This window comes from Harmonia axyridis, chromosome 5 (genome assembly GCF_914767665.1).
Source record: "Harmonia axyridis chromosome 5, icHarAxyr1.1, whole genome shotgun sequence".
In the NCBI taxonomy this organism is placed as follows: Eukaryota; Metazoa; Arthropoda; class Insecta; order Coleoptera; family Coccinellidae; genus Harmonia; species Harmonia axyridis.
Window position 1 is genome coordinate 5,799,333 of NC_059505.1, and position 25,439 is coordinate 5,824,771.

Here is a 25,439-nt window from a genome sequence, read left to right on the forward strand (position 1 = left end):
CAAGATAATCTTGTGGCATTACATTTTAAATATGATTTCTGCCATATGACTTTTTCCAACATTCGTGGCCGTATATCGGCAATAACACGGCGAATGTTGTCTTCCAAATGGTCAAGGGTTTGTGGCTTATCCGCATAGACCAATGACTTTACATAGCCCCACAGAAAGTAGTCTAGAGGTGTCAAATCACAAGATCTTGGGCGCCAATTCACAGGTCCAAAACGTGAAATTAGGCGGTCACCAAACGTGTCTTTCAATAAATCGATTGTGGCACGAGCTGTGTGACATGTTGCGCCGTCTTGTTGGAACCACAGCTCCTGGACATCATGGTTGTTCAATTCAGGAATGAAAAAGTTAGTAATCATGGCTCTATATCGATCACCATTGACTGTAAAGTTCTGGCCATCATAGTTTTTGAAGAAGTACGGACCAATGATTCCACCAGCCCATAAAGCGCAACAAACAGTCAGTTTTCTGGATGTAACGGTGTTTCGACATACACTTGAGGAAGTGCGCTTCATCGCTAAACAAAATAAAATGGACGTAGTACGCGATACTTATTCCGCACAGAACCATTATTTTCGAAATAAAATTGCACTATTTGCAAGCGTTGTTCAGGCATATTCATAATGAATTGCCAAAACAAATTGAGAATAAATCACTTGACCGCTGTTAAATCGGTCGCCATCTTGAACAGCAATGCCAACTTAAAGTTTATACCTCGAAAAAAAACACCCGTTACAATATTTCTTGTTAATTTTAAAATTTTCCAACAATAAGGAATGTATCATATTGTTGTGTTCCAATTTTCAATTATAACCGAAAGAAATCATTAAGTAAATCTGAAATGAAATAAATATGGAAATTATCTTCATTTATTTCAATTGATATGATTACACTATAAAATTTATTTGTCCTTCATTGAATTTCTTCAAATAGAACATCTTTATTGAAGGCAATTAATGCCCCTGATTCTGAGACGTCATAGCACCCTACTAGACTCCAGTTTTCTGCACCAGGGTCATCAATGATGTCATCCTTCGAAACTATGAGTGGTACTAGATGCAGGGAACAAGCTTCCTCAAGTGAGAGATGTGTTTCTTCGTTTTTAATATGGTCAACAGCAGGTTCTCTGAAAGAAAATGGATGAATAATACATATTCTGACTGACAAAGAAACTGCAACACCCAGAAAAAGCTGTTTGAATTTAAATTTTTTTTTGATAAAACATGAATAGGAAGACAAGGAGTAAATGATTGAATTGGAGAAAAAAATTGTTTTTTCATGTAGATAATTTCAGTTAATTAAATATTGTAGCCGTTTTTTGCAAGTTTTTCAAATTTTACAACAGACCAGCTGTTCGCGGAGATCCAAAGTCGATGTTGTTAAAATGCCTAGAGCACGTGCACGCGGAATTTATCGTCAGCTAAGTGAATTTGAAAGAGGTCGAATTATTGGTCTACGGAAGGTGGGGTTGTCATTTCGAGAAATCGCTAACCGTACGAACAGAAATCCAACTACTGTTCATAAGATGCTGTCAAGCGTGGTTTGATAATGCCCAAAATCGAAGAAGAGTAGGCACCGGACGGCGAAGGGACACAAATGAAGTTCAAGATTGACTTATCAGACTTATCGCCATTAGAGACCGATTTGCGACAACTCGATCTTTGGCTGATGACTGGTTAGGAGAACAAGGCAATCCTGTAAGTGTCCGAACGGTTTACCGCCGGATAAGGTCTTTTGGACTGCAGCATTATCGACCCCATCTTGTGTTACCTCTGACGGTTTAGCATCGCCGGCAACGATTACAGTGATGCAGAGAACGTCAACATTGGAATGTGGAATGACATCAGGTCATCTTTTCTGATGAATCTCGATTATCGTTGGGTGCACATGATGGCCGAAGAAGGGTTAGACGTCGTCGGAGAGAAAGACGTGAAGCTAAGTTTGATGTTGAACGTCATGTACACCGGACAGTAGGCGTTATAGTATAGGGTGCTATTGCACATGCAAGTAGGTCACTTTTAGTTTTTATTCAAGGCAACATGACAGCGTTGCGTTACCTTCAAGAAATAGTGGAGCCATATGTTCTTCCTCATCTTAATCGGCTCGAGAAACCAATATTTCAGTAAGATAATGCCCGACCTCATGTTGCCAGAGTTAGTTTAAACTTTTTCGAAGCGACCCATGTGAATCTTTTGCCATGGTCGCCAGGATCCCCCCGATATTTCGCCCATAGAGCATGTTTGGGACATCATGGGTAAGAGGCTTGAAAATTTACCCCAGCCCCCACGTACTTTGGCGGCTCTGAGACATGAAGCAGCTTGGGCTAGTATCCCTCAAGAAGAAATAGACCATCTTCTGGCATTACTGCCGAGACGTGTTGGGGAGTGTATAGATAATCGCGGTGGACAAACACATTATCAATAAATTTATTTAAAAAATTGTAAACCCTTCGTTTTTTCTCCAAATTTCAATCATTTTTTCCTTGCTATACTTTCTATCTTTTACCAAGAAAAAAAAATAAAATTTGAACAGCTCCTTCTGGGAGTATATTTTAAGTTCAGTTAACCAATTCCAAGTACATTTTTAACAGTGTCTTAGCGAGAATTATGCCATGGAGCTTAATAAATTTTGATGCCACCTCTCAATCACTCTAGGGAGTGCTCAATTTTAACACAATTCTAACCAAAACGATATCAAACATAAATAAACACCTTTGTTCGATGGTATGCACAATTTTTTTTCAAAAATTAATTTTTCTCCTATTATTCCAAATATATTATAGTTTAAAACTATTTTTGAAACGTTTTTCACTTCCTCGTTACCATTTTGCGACATCACGAACTGGCAAGAATGCCGTTAGCAAGAATGCCGTTAGCATAAATTTTCATTGAGGTTTTTTCCGTTTTCGGTATGTTAGATATGTATAATGTAAACAATAATGGTGCCAACAGAGATCCTTGCGGGACTCCGGCTGAAAGTGCTGTAGACATTACTCCTTCAACTTTGACTCTTAACTTGTAGGAGGCTACAAGTTGAACCATGATGGAGAGTGAAAAACGGGCCACAAATAGTTTGTACAGCAGACCTTGGAGCCATAGAGCGCCTTTCGTTAATTGAAAGATGGTAGATAACGATGGAAACTTACAATTGTAATGTTTAAAATCTGGTGGAAAATACTAAAATTGTAAATAGTCCCCTATGCAAACTTATTTCTTGGCTATAAATTCCTCCAGTACGTCCTGATAACGTACAAACGTCTATAGAAACAAAACAAATACCATTTGGCATCCGTCTGGACAGAAACACTTTGAAATATCGTAATATTCGTTATTCAAAGGGACCAACGTAAAACATTTACCATTGATATTTTGGAAAATGATATCTCCGTTACTCTAACCAAAACAAACTCAAAACACAGTGATATTCCCACAGCCAATCCGCCAAAAAAAGTTTCGAGTTTTTAACCCAATTTCGCCATATTCATCACAACGAAAAACAAATAGAAATTATTCTTTACCCGGCATCCAGTTGGCCGTTCGTCGAGTTTCCAATCGGGAAGAATTGGTCCTTCCTCGCTTCGTACACACCGGAAGTTTTTATTTTATCCCCTTTGTCCATTTCATTAGGATGCAAAGTGAGCAAATGCGCCTTGAATTCCTTGAAGAAGTTGGTCTGGAAACGGTCTCCCTTGCAGAATTTGCATTCGTAGATGGATTTTCCCGGATGCTTGTTCGTGGATAAGATGTGTTTTCTCAAATTCTCCTGCAAAATATAAATCGCGGATGAGCGTTATCGTTAATCGATACCGAAAGGGATATATGAGGAATGGGAATAAGTATGGTGAATTCGACCTACCAGGCTGTTGCAGCTGTAGCTGCAGTGTGGACAGTTGTAGGGTTTGCTGCCGGTGTGCAGTCTGGAATGTCTCTTCAGATGGTGAGACGTCCTGGCGGTGAAGGGACAATTGGGACATTTGAATTTTTTTGTGTCCTCGTGAACTGTCATATGCCTGGAAATGAGAGATGTGATTGAAAATGGTGATGGGATTTCGTAGAGACAAAGAAATTCATTGCATCAATAATGATTATTGAAAATTAACACATGGTCATATTCTCAAAATTACTTCTTCACTTTTGACGCGTTGCGTCAATAGTGGAACACCCTCAACCGTCGCGTTTGAGCGCTGACATTTTCGAAGTTTTTTCGATACAGTATAATTTGGCTCTAATTAAGCTACTACATTCTCAAATTGTTCGTTTGAAGTTTTATATGCTTAAAATATAACGTTTTTGATATATTTAGAATTTTCATCAATTCAGATGTCTTTGGAAAAACCTAATTACTTCGAAATGAATGAATTTATTTGAATTGAACTGAGATAAGTACTGACTTTTGGATAATCATTGAGAATTCTATTGGGCGTTCAAAATGAGACGATTCATCGATGCCTTATTCACAGGTTTATATCGAGCTTATTCCAAATGATGACAGACTCTATATTTAATTTTTTTATGACATAGATAGCAAATTCGACAAATTCCCGATTGAATGAGAACATAAAATATGTATAAGGTGTGCCATTCAAAATAAGCCCAATATTATTAAAGTTTGAATAAGTCATCAATGAATTGTTTCATTTGAACATCCAGTAGAGTACTCAATGATTATTGAAACTTACCTCGGTTTTTTTAAGCAAAATCTCCTCCCGGTCAATATCGCGGAAGTATCATCTTGACATATTTATTTGTTACTTTTGTTCGATATTATTCTAGAATTTTCATGGTTTTGTGAGCTGATCAACATGAATTTTACACGAGTGTAAGTAGAATTGTCATTCTAGTTACATCCTTCTCTATTTGATAATATATCTTCTGATGTATAATTTTAGTCCAGAAAATACAAAACAATGCAATTCAGTAAACGGCTAATGAATTGAATAACTAAATTAACATTAAGACAGACGGACGTTTCGAAATTTTACAGAATTTACTCTGGTAATAATAATAAAGGTAGCAATCTAAGCAGGTAAAGTCATATATCTTCTTCCTTACTCTTCAGTGGAATGAATATGCAAATCATCATTTAGAACTGAGATTACAGTTTTCGAGAATAAAATTTTTTCTTTTGGTTGATGGTGACTCTAATCATTCTGATATAAATATAAAAATCATGTCAAGTTTCTAGGGCCCTCCGTCCGAAAGTTATTGTGTATACAGAGAGTCGATCAGACAAACTGAATCGAACTTGTGGACGGATTCGTCATCAGTGAGTCGAACCTTATCGTTTCAGACCATTCCTCGCTCAAGAATCGAAAATAACAGACATTAAGATGAAAAGATAGAGCGATAAAAAAATTACATTTGTGATATTACCGATTTAATTGTCCACTTTAATGAAAACATTGAATACAAAGATAATGAACCTATATCAACATATGGACAAAATTAATTGGCGAGTCTAACTAACCTTATCATTTGAGGTCATATCTCTTTTCTTACTCCTCTATGAAATGGATATGCAAATAGTCATTTGCAATTGAAATAACTATTTTCGAGAATTTAATTTATCTTTTGGTTTATTGTGACTCTAATCAATACATCATTATGATTATTTCAAGTTATAGTGGTCAAGGGAGTCTATCCCTAGAAATACAACATACATACAGTCACAAATTATATTTGGGGAATATCGATCGATTGCTGCGAAGGAGAATATGAATTGGATCAACATAGGAGCTTAGAAGAGTTGAAGTTGATACTAAAATATTGAGCGGTCAATATGAGAAAGAAAGACGGGATATAAAGAAGCAACGGTGAAGACATTGTGGAACGTTTTGTGCAAACTTTTGCAAAAAAATACTATAATGACTATAACATTATGAGTGACCCGTTAAACAATATTGTATTTAAATCAGCTCGAGATTCCCACAATGCAATGGTAATAGATCATTTATATTAGAGAACAGCAACGAATCTAATGTTTAGTACAATTTTAATAAAGTCATACATTTTTTTGTAGAAAAATTTTCCGCCGAATATCCCTCGGGCACTGAAAAATGCCTCATCATTTTATGGCAAATTTCGATTGTCATAAAATTATTTCTCTATTTCAGTATCGTAATGAGAAGTACTAAAACAGTGCTGTAATGAACTCATTACAGCATTGTTTTCAGTTTTATTTTTCGTTTTGTGTTTGTCAACATAGACTATCCTATCAAATTTCAAATTTGAACCCACGTCAATTGTCAATTTAATATAATTTGGATATAGTGAAATGATTGTCAACGTTATTCTCAATTTCTCTCAATTCTTCTATTCTTAATTCTCTCAATTCTTCTCTCCTTTTTCCGTAATCTGTCAATTTTTGTAACAGATACAATACAAAAGTCACTAGGATGTATATACTGAATTTTTCGTTGAATTTCGACAATATTTTACAAAACTCGACTGAAATAGAGAAAATATCGTTTTGCAGAAGGCAATTCCAACACTCATACGTTACATTCATAATTTCGCATTCTTGTTGGTATAAGAGCCCATTCTGCAACTTGTTTTAGAATATACTGTTCGTCTATTATCAATATCCTAGGTATATTACTCCTGAAAAGATAGAGGATAGAGCGATAAAAAATTGCAAACTTTTAACATTTGCGATATTACCGCTCAAATTTCCAACGTTAATGAAAACATCTAAGACGCCGATAACAAACAAGTATCAACATATGGAACGATCTTATTTTACGATATCCAGAGAGGATATCGCTCGGAATAGGCATCCCGACGATCAAGTAGGTATACGCGGTCCGAAAACCTACACAACACACAACAGCGGGCAGAGAGGAGCACAATTAAGGTCGAAATGCAGAATATCACCGCCGCTCTTCTTCCTCCGCAGACTTACGACCGAGTTAAGAAAGACTCTTTAATTTCTTGAACTTTACCGAACTCCCCTTCAACGGTCCGGACTATAAAGTACGGTCCGAATGACAGGCAACGACCGCGCATCGATTTCGGAATAGATATCAGCGTTAATTACACGGCCTGCTTCGCCAAATGTCAATTAATGGTAGCATTGGAAGCGTATATAGGAGGCGAAGCTGGTGTGCCGCCCGTACCAACTCGAGACCAAGTGTTTGGTATATTTATACGTACGCGACGGTCGTATCTTAGTGTCTTTAAGAGATCGGTTGGTACGCGCGCTGGAATGGAATCTCTTCGAATCACTTCTGCGACCATTGTACGTTTTGTTCTTGTTCTTCGTGCGGTACTCTCCGAGGCCGCAAAGTTACGCCCATCTCATCTCCATTTAAAAGCGATTTTTTCCACATATTATGGGGAATTACTGTTTCTGTTTGGATTTTCTTTCTAGTTTATATTGACTTTTGCGAATAAGTGTCGATTATAGAGTGATAAACATAGATAAAGAGAGTATACGTAAATTTTACATGTCCTCAAAATGGTTAAAATACGTTGTCGGATAATTTCACGTTTTGGAACTGTGAATTGGCCTCCAAGATCTTGTGATTTAACACCGCTAGACTACTTTCTGTGGGGCTATGTAAAGTCATTGGTCTATGCGGATAAGCCACAAACCCTTGACCATTTGGAAGACAACATTCGCCGTGTTATTGCCGATATACGGCCACAAATGTTGGAAAAAGTCATCGAAAATTAGACGTCCAGATTGGAATACATCCGAGCCAGCCGTGACGGTCATATGCCAGAAATCATATTTGAAATGTAATGCTACAAGATTATCTTGCGGATAAATAAAATTCATTTTATTCGAATAATCCATCGTTGTTTTATTGCAATTTAAAGTTCTATAGCTCTAAAAAAAACACCCTTTATATCATATTGAAAGAAATAAATTTATTACAGTGTTTCTGAATTAAATATGCAAATCTGAATATTTGGAATCCGACATATTTCCTAATTGTCGAATTTATAGTATGCAGAATATTCACTATTTTCTGTATCTACCTGCTGAAATCCAAGATTTGGCAACTATTGCTCTCCTAGTGTTATCCGTTGTTTCAGGTCGTTTGTCGCGCTTGAAGTTTGTTTTCTGAATTTCTGATATATTTAGGTATTCATCTCAATATATTTTGATTCACTATGGGACTTAAGAAGTGCATTCTTTGTGAAGAAACTCGCGACTTGAATCAAATATCCTATGACTGATATGTTTCCATTTCAGCGCGTTTCATGTCAAATTAGATAATTCATGTTGGGGATAAAATTTACATACTGAAAATGACATATGCTCCCTCTATCTATGTTTATTACTCTGAGGGTGCATGGGAAGTTTCGATGGTTTTTTGTATACGGTTTGACAGTTCAGAACGTCAAACTGTATTGACATTTCTATTCAGTAAGATTTGGCAATTCATCATGAATTCTTTCACGCCAGAACAACGCTTCCAAACTGTGAAAATTCACTTTGAAAAAATAAATCTATTCTTGAAAATTCATAGAGCATTTTATTTTATAGTCAACATAATCGGTCTAGTGAGCAATTGGTGCAGTTATTGATGGTTTTCACACTAATTTTTCTCTTCTCGATTCGAAACCAACAATAAAACAAATAAATGTGCGTACCGAAGAGAATGATATAGTAAAATTGTGGATTTGAGAATATATCACAATCCGACAACGTAATCTAACCATGTTGGGGAAATGTAAAAATAGCGTATACTTCCTCCATCTATGTTTATTATTACCTACTCTATGGTTCCAACAGACGGCGCTTGAAATACAGCGCGCTTAACCATAATTTTATTGCAACATCACTCTGGTGTCAAGTCAACTTTATTTCCAGAAGTGAACCTGCTAACTGGCCCCCTCATTCGTACGACTTAACGCCTCTCGATTACTTTTTTTTGGTCCTAGTTACACGATTAAATTGCACAATTCTTGAAATATTTGTTTCATATCCAAATGCAAATTCCAATCTCAATCGAATTTGCAGTTTTGCAATTTAATTAACAGGTAAACAAAAAATTCGAACGACCATATTGACGAACTCGAGATCCGATCAGCTCTGAAAATTTCATGCCTTTTCATTCGTGATTTATCATGTTTACGATCGGACTTCCATTAATATGACCACAAATTCGTAATTAGTGAGTTGAACCTTACCACTTGAGATCATTCCCGGCACAAAATTAAAAAATTACAGACATTAAGAATGAGCACTCAAATATCCGAGAATAGCACATAATTTAATGTAAAGAGATGCAAATGTGCAGTATGAGCACATAAATGACACGAGAATCTTACAATTATGGTCAAGAAGTTAACTCTAATGAGGACATCAAATACGTCGATTCCTTATGTTCATAGGTCACTATATTTACTCCTAGCCTCAGAGCGGTTTTGAAAAACTTTAAAGCTAACCATCATAGAATTTAATTTTGAGTATATGAATCGATCAATCTATCAATTTATCTGTGCATTCGAGGGTTGAGAAGAAAGTAATTATTTATTATAATGAACTTACCTGGCTAACTGTTGTTTCGTTTTTCCCTTATAATCGCATGATTTGCATGGAAAATTTCTGTCGTCGAAATGTGTTTGGAAATGAATCCTAAGTTCGCCTAAGCTTCGACCGGTGAAGATGCAGCCCTCATGGGTGCATTTGAAGGATTTCCCGGTATGTATCTTCATATGTTGCTGAAGGATGAATCTGAAAATTACGAGATATGAGCATCTATCTCAAATCCTGACAGTTTCAATTCTAATTGTAAAGAAAATCGATAAAATGTCCTGAAATTCTTTCCGAAAATATCCTCTTTGCACGATAGAACTATTTTTGTTATTTACCGCGTTTGTTGCTAGATTGGTAGATCATTATTACTGGTATAATAGATGGTAGATATACAGAACAGTAAGTGAATAACTTACCGTTCGCTGATCGGTAATTGAGAATGACAAAATATTCATTGCAATAATGAAATCAATTCACAAACAATTAGAATTTAGTTCATTTAATTCGTCGAACGAAATAAGCAAGCAATGATTTTTCATTGATTTGGGCGCCTTTTCCCTGAATTTTTAAATGTCCATTGACGAAGTTTCGATTTCTCGGGAATAACTGCAGAGCAGCTGATTTTCCAGGCTTTTTTCGGCCATAACTCCAGAACGCCTGAAGTTATCGCTTTGCGACCTTTTGGTTTTTTCATACAAATTTGATGGGATTTCTGTTTCTGTCAGAACTTAAAGATACAATTTGGTTTTTCGCAGTGCATCAGTTGAAGAATATCTTCTTACGGCCATAACTTCAGAAGCCTGGAACTATCGCTTTGCGAACTTCAGGTTTTTTCATGCAAATTTGATGGAATTTCTATTTCTGTTAAGAAAATCCTATCATTACATTTGAAATTTCGGAGTAAAATGAACAAAACAATGAATTTCTGACTTAACGCCGCCTATCGAAAGCTGCAAAAACAAATTTATCATAAGTATATTTTGTCCTCAATCAACAAGATATTTTCTTTCAGACGAGATATAATTTGCTCAAAAATGTTGAGCCAAACTGAAGTTACAGGCATTTCAATCAGTCAGATTTCTCCCTTTCATCTTCCCTTATTTGATGTCATAAAATTGAAAGTGACAATCCAAAAAGATAGAGAATTTTCCAAGGATTACAGTGATGATATTTTTTCTTCTACTTCATATAAAACATTTTCGAGTAAAATTCATTTTTCTACTTGACGGTAGCTATTACGCCCCCTAGCGGTAGAAGTATGAACATCAAAACAATTTCCAGTGTGTTTTCTTGTACACTTTAGTGGTAACCGCAAGTCTCTACGACGTGTGGATCCTGAGATATAGCCGCTTACCACCCTGTACAACCTTTTTTTTATGCAATAGATAGTTCTAATAAAACTATGAGACTTCAAATTTTATCAAATTTCAACTTTATTAGCACCTGAGTGTACCTACTTAAGTGAAATTGATAAATTCGAAATGAAAAAATTCGGGTGGTTCAGCAAAATACTATAGGATTTTTTTCCTAATTAAGCTTTGTGTTGGATATAACTAGCCATATATTTCCAACTCAAGCTGCTATCGAAATACGACCCCTAATCGTAAGGTTTTATTGGTGACAGTATCTACACAATTAAAATCATGTCGTGAATAAAATTTACATGATAGATAGTGCATTTCTCGATTATAGATTCTTTCGAGTCGGACGCATCCAGTGAATAAATTTATTCTTACGGGAGAGAATACGGGAGACGCCACACATAGAAATGAGAATTAATAAACCCAATTAGCGACTGTTGCAGCGACATTTTAGTAATGGCCCATCAGGTCCTGATTTATGTCGCAGGTGACATTACCGCCGAGACTTTTAAAGAGATGGCGGATTAAAAATGGTTGGTAATTCATAAGCGAATTCATGTGGACAACACGTGTAACGAAATTTTTTCCCGAAAATATTTCGCCGATTTACGTGGAGATATTCGGCGATCGCTATCTTGATGAGATATTCGATGTTTGCCAAAAAGTCCTTTTTAACCAGTTACTTCGCGTATACAACGCGAAATAATGAAAATTCTGAATTTTGTTAGGGAAAATTTGATCTGCAATTCAATAGGGTATTGAATATTTCCCAAAACTAAAGGGTTGTTTTTTCGAGGTATATAACTTTGAGTTGGCATTCCTGTACAAGATGGCGACCGATTTAACATCTGTCAAATGATTTATTCTCAGTTTGGTTCGGCAATTCATCATGAATAGACTCACGCCTGAACAACGCTTGCAAATAGTGCAATTTTGATGAATGAAAATAATGTGCCGTTGTTCCCGATTTTCATAAGCGAATTTTGTTTAGCGATGAAGCGCACTTCTGGTTGAATGGCTACGTCAACAAACAAAACTGCCGCATTTTGAGTGAAGCTAATCCTCGAATGTATGTCGAAACACCGTTACATCCAGAAAAACTGACTGTTTGGTGCGCTTTATGGACTGGTGGAATCATTGGTCCGTACTTCTTCAAAAGAGGTGATGGCCAGAACGTTACAGTCAATGGTGATCGCTATAGAGCCATTATTACTAACTTTTTCATTCCTGAATTGAACAACCATGATATCCAGGAGCTGTGGTTCCAACAAAAAGGCGCAACATGTCACATAGCTCGTGCCACAATCGATTTATTGAAAGATACGTTTTGGACCTGTGAATTGGCCTCTAGGATCTTATGATTTAACACCGCTAGACTACTTTCTGTGGGGCTAGGTTAAGTCATTGGTCTATGCGGATAAGCCACAAACCCTTGACCATTTGGAAGACAACATTCGCCGTGTTATTGTCGATATACGGCCACAAATGTTCAGATTGGATTACATCCGAGCCAGCCGTGGCGGTCATATGCCAGAAATCATATTTAAAATGTAATGCTACAAGATTATCTTGCGGATAAATAAAATTCATGTCAATCGAATTATCCATTGTTGTTTTATTGCAATTTAAAGTTCTATAGCTCTAAAAAAACACCCTTTACTTTAACAGTTTCTTCGAGCAGATTATTATCAATCTATTTATTATCTAGGACTTAATTTATTGCCCCATTATTTTTCTCCCTATTGAAAATTACTGAAAATTCAATGGGAAATAGGGATTCATCAAGCCAAGAAGCTTGACATTTTAACCAAATATACTCGACTTGAAAATCAAGCTCGTGAAAAATTACATACTTGAGCTTGACTTGATTTTAGATATTTATTGCTTGATATCAAGCTACTTGATACTACTGGGGCTTGATATGCGCACCTCGCACGGCATATATTTCTGCAATCTTCATTAGGGCATACAAAAATTAAATTTAATTTCGAATAGAACACACAGGCAATATTCTGTTTTGGATGAGCCTCTGTTCTTGATTGTTTATTTGAATTGGAAATTCCCTTCTATAATATAATTAAATGTATTATTATTATGTTCAAATAAATCTCGTGCGCGCTTATACTAAATAAAGGGATTGCTCAAGCGCCGAGAGACTGAAGCATTCGCTAGTGTGACTTTATTAGTAGTTTTCTCGCATTTCTATGAAATCTATTGGTAGATTTTGGTAGTTTCAGAAATCTCTTCCGAAACTTGGCCAAAATGGCCAAGGACTTTCTATCAACGCCAGCATCTTCAGCTCTTGTTCAAAAGCCAATTTTCCAGAGCTGCTCTTACAGTTACAAACACCCGCAATAGGTTAGGCGACAAATCTATAGGATGCCTCATGTGTCTTAGATCCTGGATGGAAAATCATGGAATCAAACAAAGCCCGGAGGTTTCTCAATATTCAGAAACCTCATTTTTCATTTTGTTATAATTTATAGTGATTTGATTTATGTTTCTATTACGAAAAAGCTGATATTTTCGGTTCTTTCATAAAATGAGTTTGATAAATAATAGTGTTTTTTGCCAGGTTCCATCTCATTTCATCATTTTTTATTGATGTGACACCACACAATGAATCTGCTAAAAATCAAGTAGCTTGATATGATTCAAGTTCTATAGAGCACTTTCACACGTAACGGCCATCTTGAATATAATTATGATTTCTCCACCTTCATATGAATATGGCAAGTGGAGGTAAAAATTTTGATCCCCCGATCTAACCCAACGTTTCATTATAGGAAATAATAAACCAGAAGTTATTGGAAATCAAGATTACCAGTCTATGAGATTCTAATTATAATTCAGTCCCATGAGAGACCAACAACAACAACCAGACGCGACGGAGAGCATTAAAACCTTCAACAAATCAACTAATTCCTTTCTCCCCGTTCGAACGGCAGAGACAAAGGAGAGAAGAAGAAGAGCATCATCGAATCGAATAATACCCGTTCGTTCGTTCGGCGGACTGGTCACCACCTTATCTGCGGTAATTCCCTTTCGGATCCTCGTTATTTACTGCTGATGGGCGTGCTCCTCAAAAATCTGGACGTTGGGCGGCATCTATGCCGCGTATAAATCTGTCAAAAAGATATTGTACTTCGGTTATTTATGTACGAATCAACTGCTCACTTCTTTCTCATCAATCTGAGATACGGCGAGCGCGGGGCGAGGCCAGAGGCAGCTCTTCTTCTTCTTCTTTTCGCCCCGGTCGAATTTAATCGGTCGGAACTGATCGGGAGAATTTCCTTTTCACGTGGGGGTGTTCGTTTCGGTGTGGAGAGATCGAACGTCGTATGATGCAGCTTTATGGAGTTTTTGAAATTCGAATGTCCCTCAGTGTAATGAACATAGATAGAGGAAGCATATGTCATTTTCACTAAGCAAATTTTGTCCCCAACATGAACTATCAGATTTGACATGAAGCGCGCGGAAATGGAAACATATCAGTGATAAGATATTTTGCTCAATTCGCGAGTTTCTCCACAAAGAACGCACTTCTTATGTCCCATAGTGAATCTACGTTTCATATCAACTAAAAATAATTGAGATGAATATCTAAATATATCAGAAATTCAGAAAACAAACTTCAAGTGCGTCAAACGATGTGAAACCACCGATGACAGTAGGCGCGCAATAGTTGCCAAACCTTGGAAGTCAGCAGGCATATACATAAAATAATAAATATTCTGCTTTCTGAAATTTGACGATTAGAAAAAATGTCGGATTCCAAATATTCAAATTTGCATATTCAATTGAAAATCACTCAAATAAATATATTTCATTCAATACAGAGTGTTTCATTGGGAAACGGAAATACTTCACAGGTGCATAGGTGGCACCAAGGAGGTTCTGGAGATACCCCATTTATTGAGTCTTACTGTCTTCGTAGCCGAGGTACAGGGTGTTTTATGAATTTTGCCCGTTTCTTTCTGAGGCCATATCAAACGAACCACCCGGTATATTTCTTCATATTTGGCAAATATGTTTCTAATTGAGAGCCCAAACGTATCATGCAATAACTGCCTTGAAAATCCAGGTCCGGGTTAACAAAAAATTATGAATCTTTTGAATCCTCGAAACAACACCCTGTACATCGGAATTTTGAAAATCTGTTTCAATATTCAAAAACACCAGTAAAAACTAAACTGAGACGTGTACTTCAAAGTTCCGCGCAGACAGTTTTACTGAACAAATTTTCAACGTAAAAGTGAAGTTTTCGAGAACTTGGATACCTGAAAGTGGTTTGAAGTGACTTTTAACAATGAATTATCAAAAATATTGAATCCATAATTATTTCAAAATTTCTTCAATGACAACGTACTAATTTGAATGGAAATTTGTTTGTTTGGATTCCGAACAGTGACAGGAGAACTAAAATGGCGGTGTGTGACGTCATCACTAATAGAGCGTATTCGAGTATCCGCACTATGCGTGAAAGTTTCTGCGAGAATTCCGCCAAGTGGAGGAAATTCCGCGCGAATCGGCAACAGGGCCTATCGGTCGCAGAAAAAGGACAGGAACGTTACCGGTACATTCTGTGAGTTCATATCGAGTCATGCCAATCTCTTCGGTGCGGCAGCGGGCGGATTTTTAAGCTGGGCGCGATTTATTGCATACTTTTAAGCCTCTGGCGGCTGTAAATTTGAAGTCTCCTTTTTGCGGCGTCACCCGGTGATGCATGGATGGGCCGTGTGCTAATGGCTCCCCTCTGCCTTCGCCCTTCCCCGCCCCTGTCTATACGTCATTGACACTCTTTCCGAGGAAATGTATGGAGATCGATAACGCAAAGAGAATCGATATTTTCAAGATTTCATGCGTATATTTAAAAAAAACAGTACTTGTCGAAATTCAAAATTTTCTAAACCTATTCATTCTCGAGCCTTCGTTCTCCAAACCTATCGGTCAAGTAGTAAAGGGTGTTTTTTTTAGAGCTATAGAATTTTAAATTGCAATAAAACAACGATGGATTATTCGATTGACATGAATTTTATTTATCAGCAAGATAATCTTGTGGCATTACATTTTAAATATGATTTCTGGCATATGACCGCCACGGCTGGCTCGGATGTAGTCCAATCTGGACGTCCAATTTTCGATGACTTTTTCCAACATTTGTGGCCGTATATCGGCAATAACACGGCGAATGTTGTCTTCCAAATGGTCAAGGGTTTGTGGCTTATCCGCATAGGCCAATGACTTTACATAGCCCCACAGAAAGTAGTCTAGCGGTGTTAAATCACATGATCTTGGAGGCCAATTCACAGGTCCAAAACGTGAAATTAGGCGGTCACCAAACGTGTCTTTCAATAAATCGATTGTGGCACGAGTTGTGTGACATGTTGCGCCGTCTTGTTGGAACCACAGCTCCTGGACATCATGGTTGTTCAATTCAGGAATGAAAAGGTTAGTAATCATGGCTCTATACCGATCACCATTGACTGTAACGTTCTGGTCATAATCGTTTTTGAAAAAGTACGGACCAATGATTCCACCAGCCCATAAAGCGCACCACACAGTCAGTTTTTCTGGATGTTACGGTGTTTCGACATACACTTGAGGATTAGGATTGATGAATTGCCAAAGGAAACTGAGAATAAATCACTTGACAGCTGTTGAATCGGTCGCCATCTTGAACAGTAATGCCAACTTAAAGTTATATACCTCGAAGAAAAACACCCGTTATATGCCGTGCGACGCGTGCATATCAAGCTCAAGTAATATCAAGTAGCTTGATATCAAGTCAAACAATAAATATCTAAAATCAAGTCAAGTCAAGCTCGAGTATGTAATTTGCCACGAGCTTGATTTTCGAGTCAAGTAGCTGGTTTAAATGTCAAGCTACTTGGCTTGATGAATAATTCAAAAGTGTTGGTATGAGCAACACTAGGAGGGAAACAACAAACAGATTGGGTTTTGATATGAAATAATACCAATTCCAAGCTCCGTGGAAAATTTCAAGCTGATTATATTATCAGAACCATAAAAAAATCAAGTAAATATTAAAAATGAATATTAATCAACACAATTTAAGGTTCTCAACTCTCTGATGTGATGTTCAGGAAGGACTAATGATTCCCTTTCAGGGTTCTGGCTTATTTGTGAAGTCACCTTTGAAGGGTTTGGTAGATCTCTTAAAATTCATTCCAACTCAAAATCGTTCAGATAGATACTTGCATCTATTAGTTACTTGCAACCGAATAAATTCAAAACGCGGATATTACTTCAAAAATACACATACCTACCTACCTAAATAGAATATAAATTGGTAGGTAAATGTTGAATGGCATGGTATTTTCAGCAGTTGTCATAATTCTGACTGCTGAAAAACCGAAAAATATTCGTTGAAACCATGTTGACAGATTAAATCGGTTTCAATTCAGTTGATAAACTTCCAATATGAGTTTCACCCTCTCCTATTGATACTGTCCCAGCTTTCGAACGTAGGGGTGAATTTGAGCTGCTTAGTATTTCCCGAAAATGAATAATTATTTCACATTCAATTTTTTTTAATCAATTCACTCATCGAACAAGTTTGATATCAGATTTTTCAAATATTTTGGTTTCTAATTTTCAATAATAAACCTCTGGAATCAGTCAAGCAAAAAAATGTTCAACCCTCCCCTGAAATTTTCGTAATTCAAGTTTTGGAACGTTTACAATTTGAAGACCGAATGATAAAAAAAAGTCCATCTCAAGTCGATTTTTCTCTTAATTTGTTGTAGATATTTGTATGAAATTTGTACAAAAATCGGTTGCTACACCTCATTGATACTCCTAGCTCGAGAAAACAATGCTTGAATTTCAAAGACAAAAATCAAGGAAGATATATTGAAAAATGTTTTTGGATTTCTTAAAAAAAATTGGACAAAAAAATCATAAGTGACATTGTGTGAAAAATCACGTTATTGTATTCCATGTATGTTGTAAACTAGGAAGTATTAACGAAGGGTTTTCCCGAGGGTTTTCCAATGAGAGGTTTCATTTTGAATAGCCCGCAGGGTAGCAGTCACTCTTGAAGCTGTCATCTTTTGACATTTGAGAAATGAAAACTACGCTTTTTTTTTTTAAATGAAACGATATACGCTTCAACAATGCATTGGAATTATTAAAATTCACTAGAAAAATGGTGAAAATTTGACAGTCACAGTAAGGAAAACTAAAGCACTTTTGGATCGTCGTGGAGAACCTTCTCGGCCGGTAATAGTGACTCTGGTGAAGAAAATTTGATTTGTTGGGACAATTTGATGATGCCAAGAATCGGAACCGTGTGCGTTGCTCAATAAAAAGGTACATACAAAGTATTTAGCGTAAAAAGTTAGGTCTATAAGCTTTCAAAGTTAACACAAGAACTCAATGCGGTCGATTACCATCAACGTCTTATCTTCGTTGATTGAGTCCTTGAATTGCATAAAAATGATCCGGATTTTCATCGAAAACTAATCTTGAGTGATGAGTCTGAAGATGAGTCTTATTTTCGACTCGTATGGTCATCTTTTGAAACGGAATTGCTAGTCAGCCAGGCCGTGTGCCATTGGTCGAAACAAGTGATAGTCTGAGGGAACAACGTCTGGATAATACGGCGTATTGAGTAGGACTTCCCATTTTAACGTTTCCAAGTATGTCTTAACCACTTCCGCAACATGGGGTTGAGCATTGTCATGCTGTAAAATCACTTTATCATGTCTCTCGTTGTATTGTTTGTTTTTCAATTCTCGGCTCAAACGCATTAATTGATTGTTATTGTTACAGTCGGTTTTAACAACTCATAATAGACTATGCCGAGCTGGTCCCACCAAGTACTGAGCATATCCTTGGAACCGTTAATATTCGGTTTTGCCGTCGATGTGGAAGCATGGCTGAGATTTTCTCATGATTTTTTGCACTTGGGATTATCCTAATGAACCCATTTTTCGTATCCAGTCACAATGTGATGCAGTAATCCCTTTCGTCTTTGCCTTGCAAGTAACTGCTCACAAGCAAACTAACGTCATTCAATATTTCTCGGCTTCAACTCGTACGGCACTCAATTTCCTTGTTTCTTAAATCATTCCCATCCCATGACTTTCAAACGTTTTGACATGACTTATTGCGTAACTTCCAATGATCCTGCCAATTCTTGTTGAGTTTGACGCAGGGGCGGATCCAGGCGAGGTCTGAGGGGGGGGCCATAGAAAGTCACGGCTCATATCGATTAGCAAAATAGCGGATTTTTTTGTTGGTGCCTATGGAGACACGTGTTTTTTTTATGGAAAAATGTATTTTAATATATCATATCAAATTCAGTTTCCAAAATTTTTGTAGTACAAAACACAAGTTCAAACAATTTCATGAATATATGTAGATTTATTTCATGAGAAAACTCGGGCACAAGAAAGTATGAGGTATAGAAAAAAATCATTATTTTTGAATAAAAATCAAGATTTCAATTACCACAGTTAAAATGAACCGATTCCGGTCGAATATGCGCCGTTTTGTTCTATAACTTGTTGCTATTTTGAAGGTTTGTGTATGCCTCCCTCATAGAAGCCCTAGTCGCTATTGGCAAAAAATTGAGACATTCGAATTTCACGAGCTTTTGTTGAAACGAATTTTTCACCAGCAAAATTGTTTGCCATGGACAGCAACAGTGGTAATCACTTGGGGCCAGGTCCGGACTATAAGGTGGATACATAAGAACCTCTGGCGAGTTTCTATCGATGTGTGTGACTTTACGTTGTCCCCATGGAACACAATTCCTCTCCTATTGGTTGCTTCTGGGCGATTGCTTCCTTCAGAAGGTCCAAATGTTGACAGTACAGTTCCGTTCCGAGTCAATATTTGTGCTTTAGGGGAGCAGCTCAAATGGATAATTCCCTGCCAATCCCACCAAATACACAGCAAAACCTTCCTGACGATAGTTCACCGCTTTTTTACTAGAACCGTTTTCGCTTGACGTTGTCGGAAGTCATCCACTTTTCATCACCAGTCACCAACCATTTCCAAAATGGGGTTATTTTGTTGCGATTTAGCAGAGATTCGCAGATGGAAATTCGGTCCAAGAGGTTTTTTGCGGTAATTCGTGTGGTACCCATACATCTAGCTTCTTCTTGAGACCAGCCTTATGGAAATGGTTCCAAACGGTTTTTTGTGCAATCTTCAACTCTTGAGCAATGGAAACAGGACCGAACATGTCCATGATTTTGTCGATTTTTTTCGTCAATTAGTCTCCAGCGTGTGATGCCTCTCATAGAAATTACCGGAACGGAATCGACGAAACCATAATTGCGCGTAATTGGTTATTACAGTATCAAGACCAAAAGCACTATTTGAATTTTCAGCCGCTTGGCTCGCATTTTCGCCTTTATCTAAGGAAAACTCAAATAAAACTTATTTTTTCTTTGTTATTCTGTCCATCTTTAACGCGCGCTTGAATTAAACTGAGTAAACTAATCACAAAACTGTCGCAAAAGATAATGTGGTACGAAATCTCATCTTTCTAACGTCATGTAGTGGAATCCGATCGGAGCTCTATCTATTGGAAAAAAAAATATTAAAAACTAAATAAGTGCATATTTTTCGGTAATTCAGGATACACTTTTATATTCATAAGGTCCGTGAGGGGGGGGCCATGGCCCCCATGGCCCCCCCCCTGGATCCGCCCCTGGTTTGACGCAACGTGCCACACAAGCAACGAAATAAGCCCAATTTTGCAGTAAAAGTTTCATGGACGTATTATTTTTCGAATAGGTGATTACAATTGGCCACCGATATCTGGTGATTTAACTCCTTCAGACCTTTTTTGGAGTAACATGAAAGATAAGGTCCCACAATCTATTTAAAATCTTGAATATGGAATTCTTGAACTTATCGAAGACATACAGCCGCAAATGTGCGAATTGGTGATGGAAATTTTCATGAGAAGGATATGTTGCTGCAACCGTAGCCGTGACGGCCATTTGCTGATAGTTTCCTTCCTCTTCACAAAGAAATGAACATTCATTGATTTGCCTTTAAATATACTAGTTTTTTTCAATATCATCATAAAATCTTTCATTAGATAACCCCTCATTTTTTAGATGAAAAAATTTAACATTCCCTCGTAGTGTTTTTCAAACAACAAATAATATATGATGATGAAATTCGCAATTCATTACTCTGCAAAGAACTTATCATAACAGATTTGATGAAATTTCTTTCCAGGAACAGTCGCGAATCCCGCCCCCAATTCTCCACATCACATCCCCATCAAGGAATGAAAAACCGTCGCAGCCCTCCTGATCCGTTTATGGTGATGTTCCGGAAGGCGCAGCAGAGACCGTAGTTCTCCCCCCCTGGCGAATAGACATTTGCCTAAAGTATTATCTCATAATTCCGGAGTTGTGTTTAAGTTACACACCGGACTCGCCTTTTGATATATAGAGGGAGGCACACTTCTAATGTGTACTTAAGTTATTTAGTGGCAGATGGGGCTCGGAGCGCTGCAATTCGACCAACGCGTAGCTCTCCGGACAGATTTACGAGCAACAACTTTCAGCCTCAGTCATATCATATAGCCATTAGTGATACGATTTACTTGAGACTTTTCAGCACTTTTCAAAGCCAGAAGTGATTTGTTTGATAAATAGACTGGAAATTTTCTCGCTCTTCATTCCGCACTTTGACGCCTGTTCCGCGAGTTCGGGAATTTTCACGTTTTTCGTTCGAGTTTCCTTCCCTAGACGTTTTCGCGCTCGTCGCTCACCTAAGGGTTGATAATGATTACATGTTCCGAATGGGTTTTACACAATAACTTGTTGGGTTTTTCAGAATAGTTATTTATAATACAAGTGCAGAAGGCATTGATATTCTTCCACGAGTTCAAAATTCAAAAACGAGCCACGAAGTGGCGAGTTTTGGAATGAACGAGTGGTAGAATGAGCCTTCTGTACGAGTATTATACATTATTTTCTCTAATTCATTGCATTTTCATTGAAATTAATGAAATATTTCCATAAATATAATTTAGTGATTTTTGCATTGAAAAATGTTGGTTGGCAGAACTAATTTCTTTAAGGCAATTTGATGAATTGACCGATAAAGCCGTAGCGGAAAGTTCGGAGTGCCAACATAGAATAATAAAATATAACCATGAAAACTGTGCGTTTCTGATATATTCTCGCACGATTTTGTTCTACAAGATGTGGAAGAATGAACGGAATAACCACAGAATTAGAGAAAAATTATACCGACTTCGAAAAGAAAATATTTCCAGACGAATTTTGCCCTATTTAAATTTGTAAATACGTTGAAAGAATAGCATCTGGAACTAATTAGAGTTTTTTGGTAATCATGAAGGATTTTAATAATAATAATAATAATAATATTTCTTTATTTAGTAAAAATTACTAGTTATAACTTCATAATAAAATTAACAAACATTTCTCAAAAATACTGCTCCTTAACATAAGATATCAAAAATTTCCTGAAGGTTACATATTTGTTGCAGTTCCTTAACATATTAGGCAATTTATTATAACATATCAAACCTCTAATCAGAGTGGAACCCATTGTCAATTCAGTGTTGAATGTATCAACAAAAAAACTATTTTGATTTCTGATATCATACTGATGAACCTCAGAAACATATCTAATTTTCTCAGATAAATAATCTGGTAACATTTTATGTTCAATTTTGTATATGAAATCTAACGTTTTGAAATATATTCTTTGTCTGACGGTCATCAAATTTAGTGCCTCTAACATTGACCTGATTGGTGTTCTTCTACCACATCTGAGAACCATTCTCATGCCTCTATTCAGGACTATTTGTAGTCTAGTGAAGATATACGATTTCAAATTAAATAATAGAGACGTACAAAAATCTAAATGTGGCAGAACGATTGACCTAAACAAAAGATATCTTGTTTTCATGCCATTTTTATTACTTATCCTTGAGACGTATTGGATATTTTGTGCGATTTTTTTTGTTAAATGATCGGCATAAAGTTTGAAATTCAGATTTTCATCGAGTATAATTCCTAGATACTTGACTGAGCTAAGTTTCTGTAATACTTGGTTATCAACTTTGATTATTACTCTTTCATAATTTAAAGATCTTAATGTATACTCCCTTCCAAAAATCATGTAACTTGATTTTCCAATAAGAGGTTTCATTTCAATGTTTCAAAAAACGAGTATATTTCTAGCGAAATCGATGGATGTTCATTTCATTGTTAAGGAGAAGGACAGAAGATAGATGAGATACCTCTTTTTACACCAAGATCACTAACCATCCTACAAAGAGTAACACGTCACCTAATGAGTCCCGAGTTTGGCGCACAGATAGTACTGCTTATTAGGCAAAATGAACTTTCTTCTTCTTCTTCTTCAATAGATCTTCTTCTCCTTGATAGTGTCAAAATTTCGGAACATAGAGTTGGTCAGGATCGAGATATTAAAGGTAAATTAGTTTCCTGTTATTTTTTGATGGAAAAAATAACTCGCAAACAAAGCAATAGCGTGATGACTGTTATTCAGAGTCTGCTTGATTAGAAATGCAAAATCAAAAATTATCTATCATCAAGGCAATGCTTCCTGCCAAAAATCGATGAAAACCATGATGAGATGACAAAAATCAATAAACACGGTTAATGGACTAGTTTAGTGATGTTGATAATACTATATTTGACACGATAGAATTAAAATATAGAGAAAAACTGATAAATCAGTGAAAACATTTTGAAAATCCATCAATAAATGACTGAGAAATAGATTATTGAAATTTACGTATTTTAGCGCGGAACGTCTTTGGTCTCCGACTCGTCTGTGACGTCACGCCACTTGCCTGTGATCGCTACACCATAAATTACGTTTAAATACTTAGCCGCGCCAAGGCTCTCGCGCCGTTTGTAGTTGTAAAGTGTAGTTTTAACTCGAGTTTTGTTTTTATGTCACCATAATAGAAGAAGGCTTCGTGAAGGGACAGAGTTATTTTTACTCAATAACTTATTTCAAACCAACTTACACCTTAGTATTTTTATTATCAGAAATAGACAGCTAGTACTGATAGGTACTTACATCAAAATGATCTTCACACACATATGAAGTAGTTTTAAGTCCAATTAAGTCACGCCTCATTAATTTGCACCACTTCTTCCTTTGATTCATGTCATTTGGTACATGAAAAAACAATTTATTGGGGTTTTTAATTGTCGTGCTTGCACACATAGGCACAATACAATATTTGTAGGATTTTTTTTTATTTCAGCCATCGTGTAACACGACACGAACGGCACAAGTGATTGTACACCAATGAATTCGTAAGCACTCTGCGAATACCAGTCGCCTCGTGTAAGTGGCGTGACGTCATACACTAGACTATGAAATTATTCTTTCAAGCGCAACTTCGAAGTCCCATAACTTTTTCATTTCTAGAGATATTTCAATGATTCTTCCACATTTTTGTTTCATTCTACTTAAATTATTAGAATTAAACCTTAACAAAAAAATGAAAACTAGTCCATTCCTTGAAGTAGTAACGAGAGAGAGGAACATTAAAATCGGCCATACAACATTTAATTTATTCGTTCACGAATAATTCATTCACAGAACGACGCCGGCTCAGGTATGTTGGTATGAAAAACTCCCGTGCACTTTTTTCACGGTGGATAAAAATGGGATGTCATCTCGAAAAATATAGCCAAGAAACTGGCAGTGCTCAAAAAGCTTCAGATAAACAAGGTGAGCGACGGAGACGGCAGGATAACACCTTCCTCCTCCCCCTCCGGTAGTTATATTCACAATGTTCAGACATTACCTCAGTAATAAGCGCATCCGAAACGAATTTATTGTAAATGAAACAGAATCTAAAGGGTATTTATTTCGGTTATTATATTTCTTGCTCATTATGGATATATCTTAGTTAACTTTCCCTATTACACGTTTCAACGTTGCAGATGTTTTACTTTACGTGTTATTTCGCGAATGAAAGCATTGTTCATTTTGTTTTATGTTTGTTTCTTCGTTTGACATAGAAAACGATCATTTTTGAAAGAGAGATTATCAATTTTGGGTAACCAATAACTTGTTTTTATCGTTTGAGGAATTATATTACCTTCGTAATTGTACCAATCAATTTTCGAACTTTTTTTGAAACTTTATTCCGAATCGAATGTAGGGAAAGTAACAGTTCATTTTTCCAAATTTTGCAAATTATAATTTATAAGTGTTCCATCAGACTTTAACTTCATGGGGTTCACATTTTCTCGGATATTGGATGAAAGCTACACACATATAAAGGGTGATTTTTTTAGAGCTATATAACTTTAAATTGCAATAAAACAACGATGGATTATTCGATTGACATGAATTTTATTTATCCGCAAGATTATCTTGTGGCATTACATTTTAAATATGATTTCTGGCATATGACCGCCACGACCGACTCGGATGTCCAATTTTCGATGACTTTTTACAACATTTGTGGCCGTATATCGGCAATAACACGGCGAATGTTGTCTTCCAAATGGTCAAGGGTTTGTGGCTTATCCGCATAGAACAATGACTTTACATAGCCCC

At 36.6% G+C, this 25,439-nt stretch overlaps 1 protein-coding gene across 2 annotated transcripts in view; it reads right to left on the reverse strand.

Moving 5' to 3' along the window:
• Positions 1 to 857: 857 nt before the first annotated feature.
• The window catches only part of LOC123679806 (zinc finger protein 26-like), an 82,932-nt gene continuing 58,350 nt past the window's right edge, over positions 858 to 25,439 (reverse strand). For both annotated transcript variants that reach the window (XM_045617299.1, XM_045617300.1), the window contains exons 4-7: positions 9,508 to 9,693; positions 3,862 to 4,015; positions 3,524 to 3,768; positions 858 to 1,132 (exon numbers count right to left, since the gene is read on the reverse strand). In XM_045617299.1, coding sequence (XP_045473255.1) covers positions 919 to 1,132; positions 3,524 to 3,768; positions 3,862 to 4,015; positions 9,508 to 9,693 — 799 coding nt within the window. In that variant the 3' untranslated portion in view covers positions 858 to 918. The remainder of the gene's footprint in view (positions 1,133 to 3,523; positions 3,769 to 3,861; positions 4,016 to 9,507; positions 9,694 to 25,439) is intronic.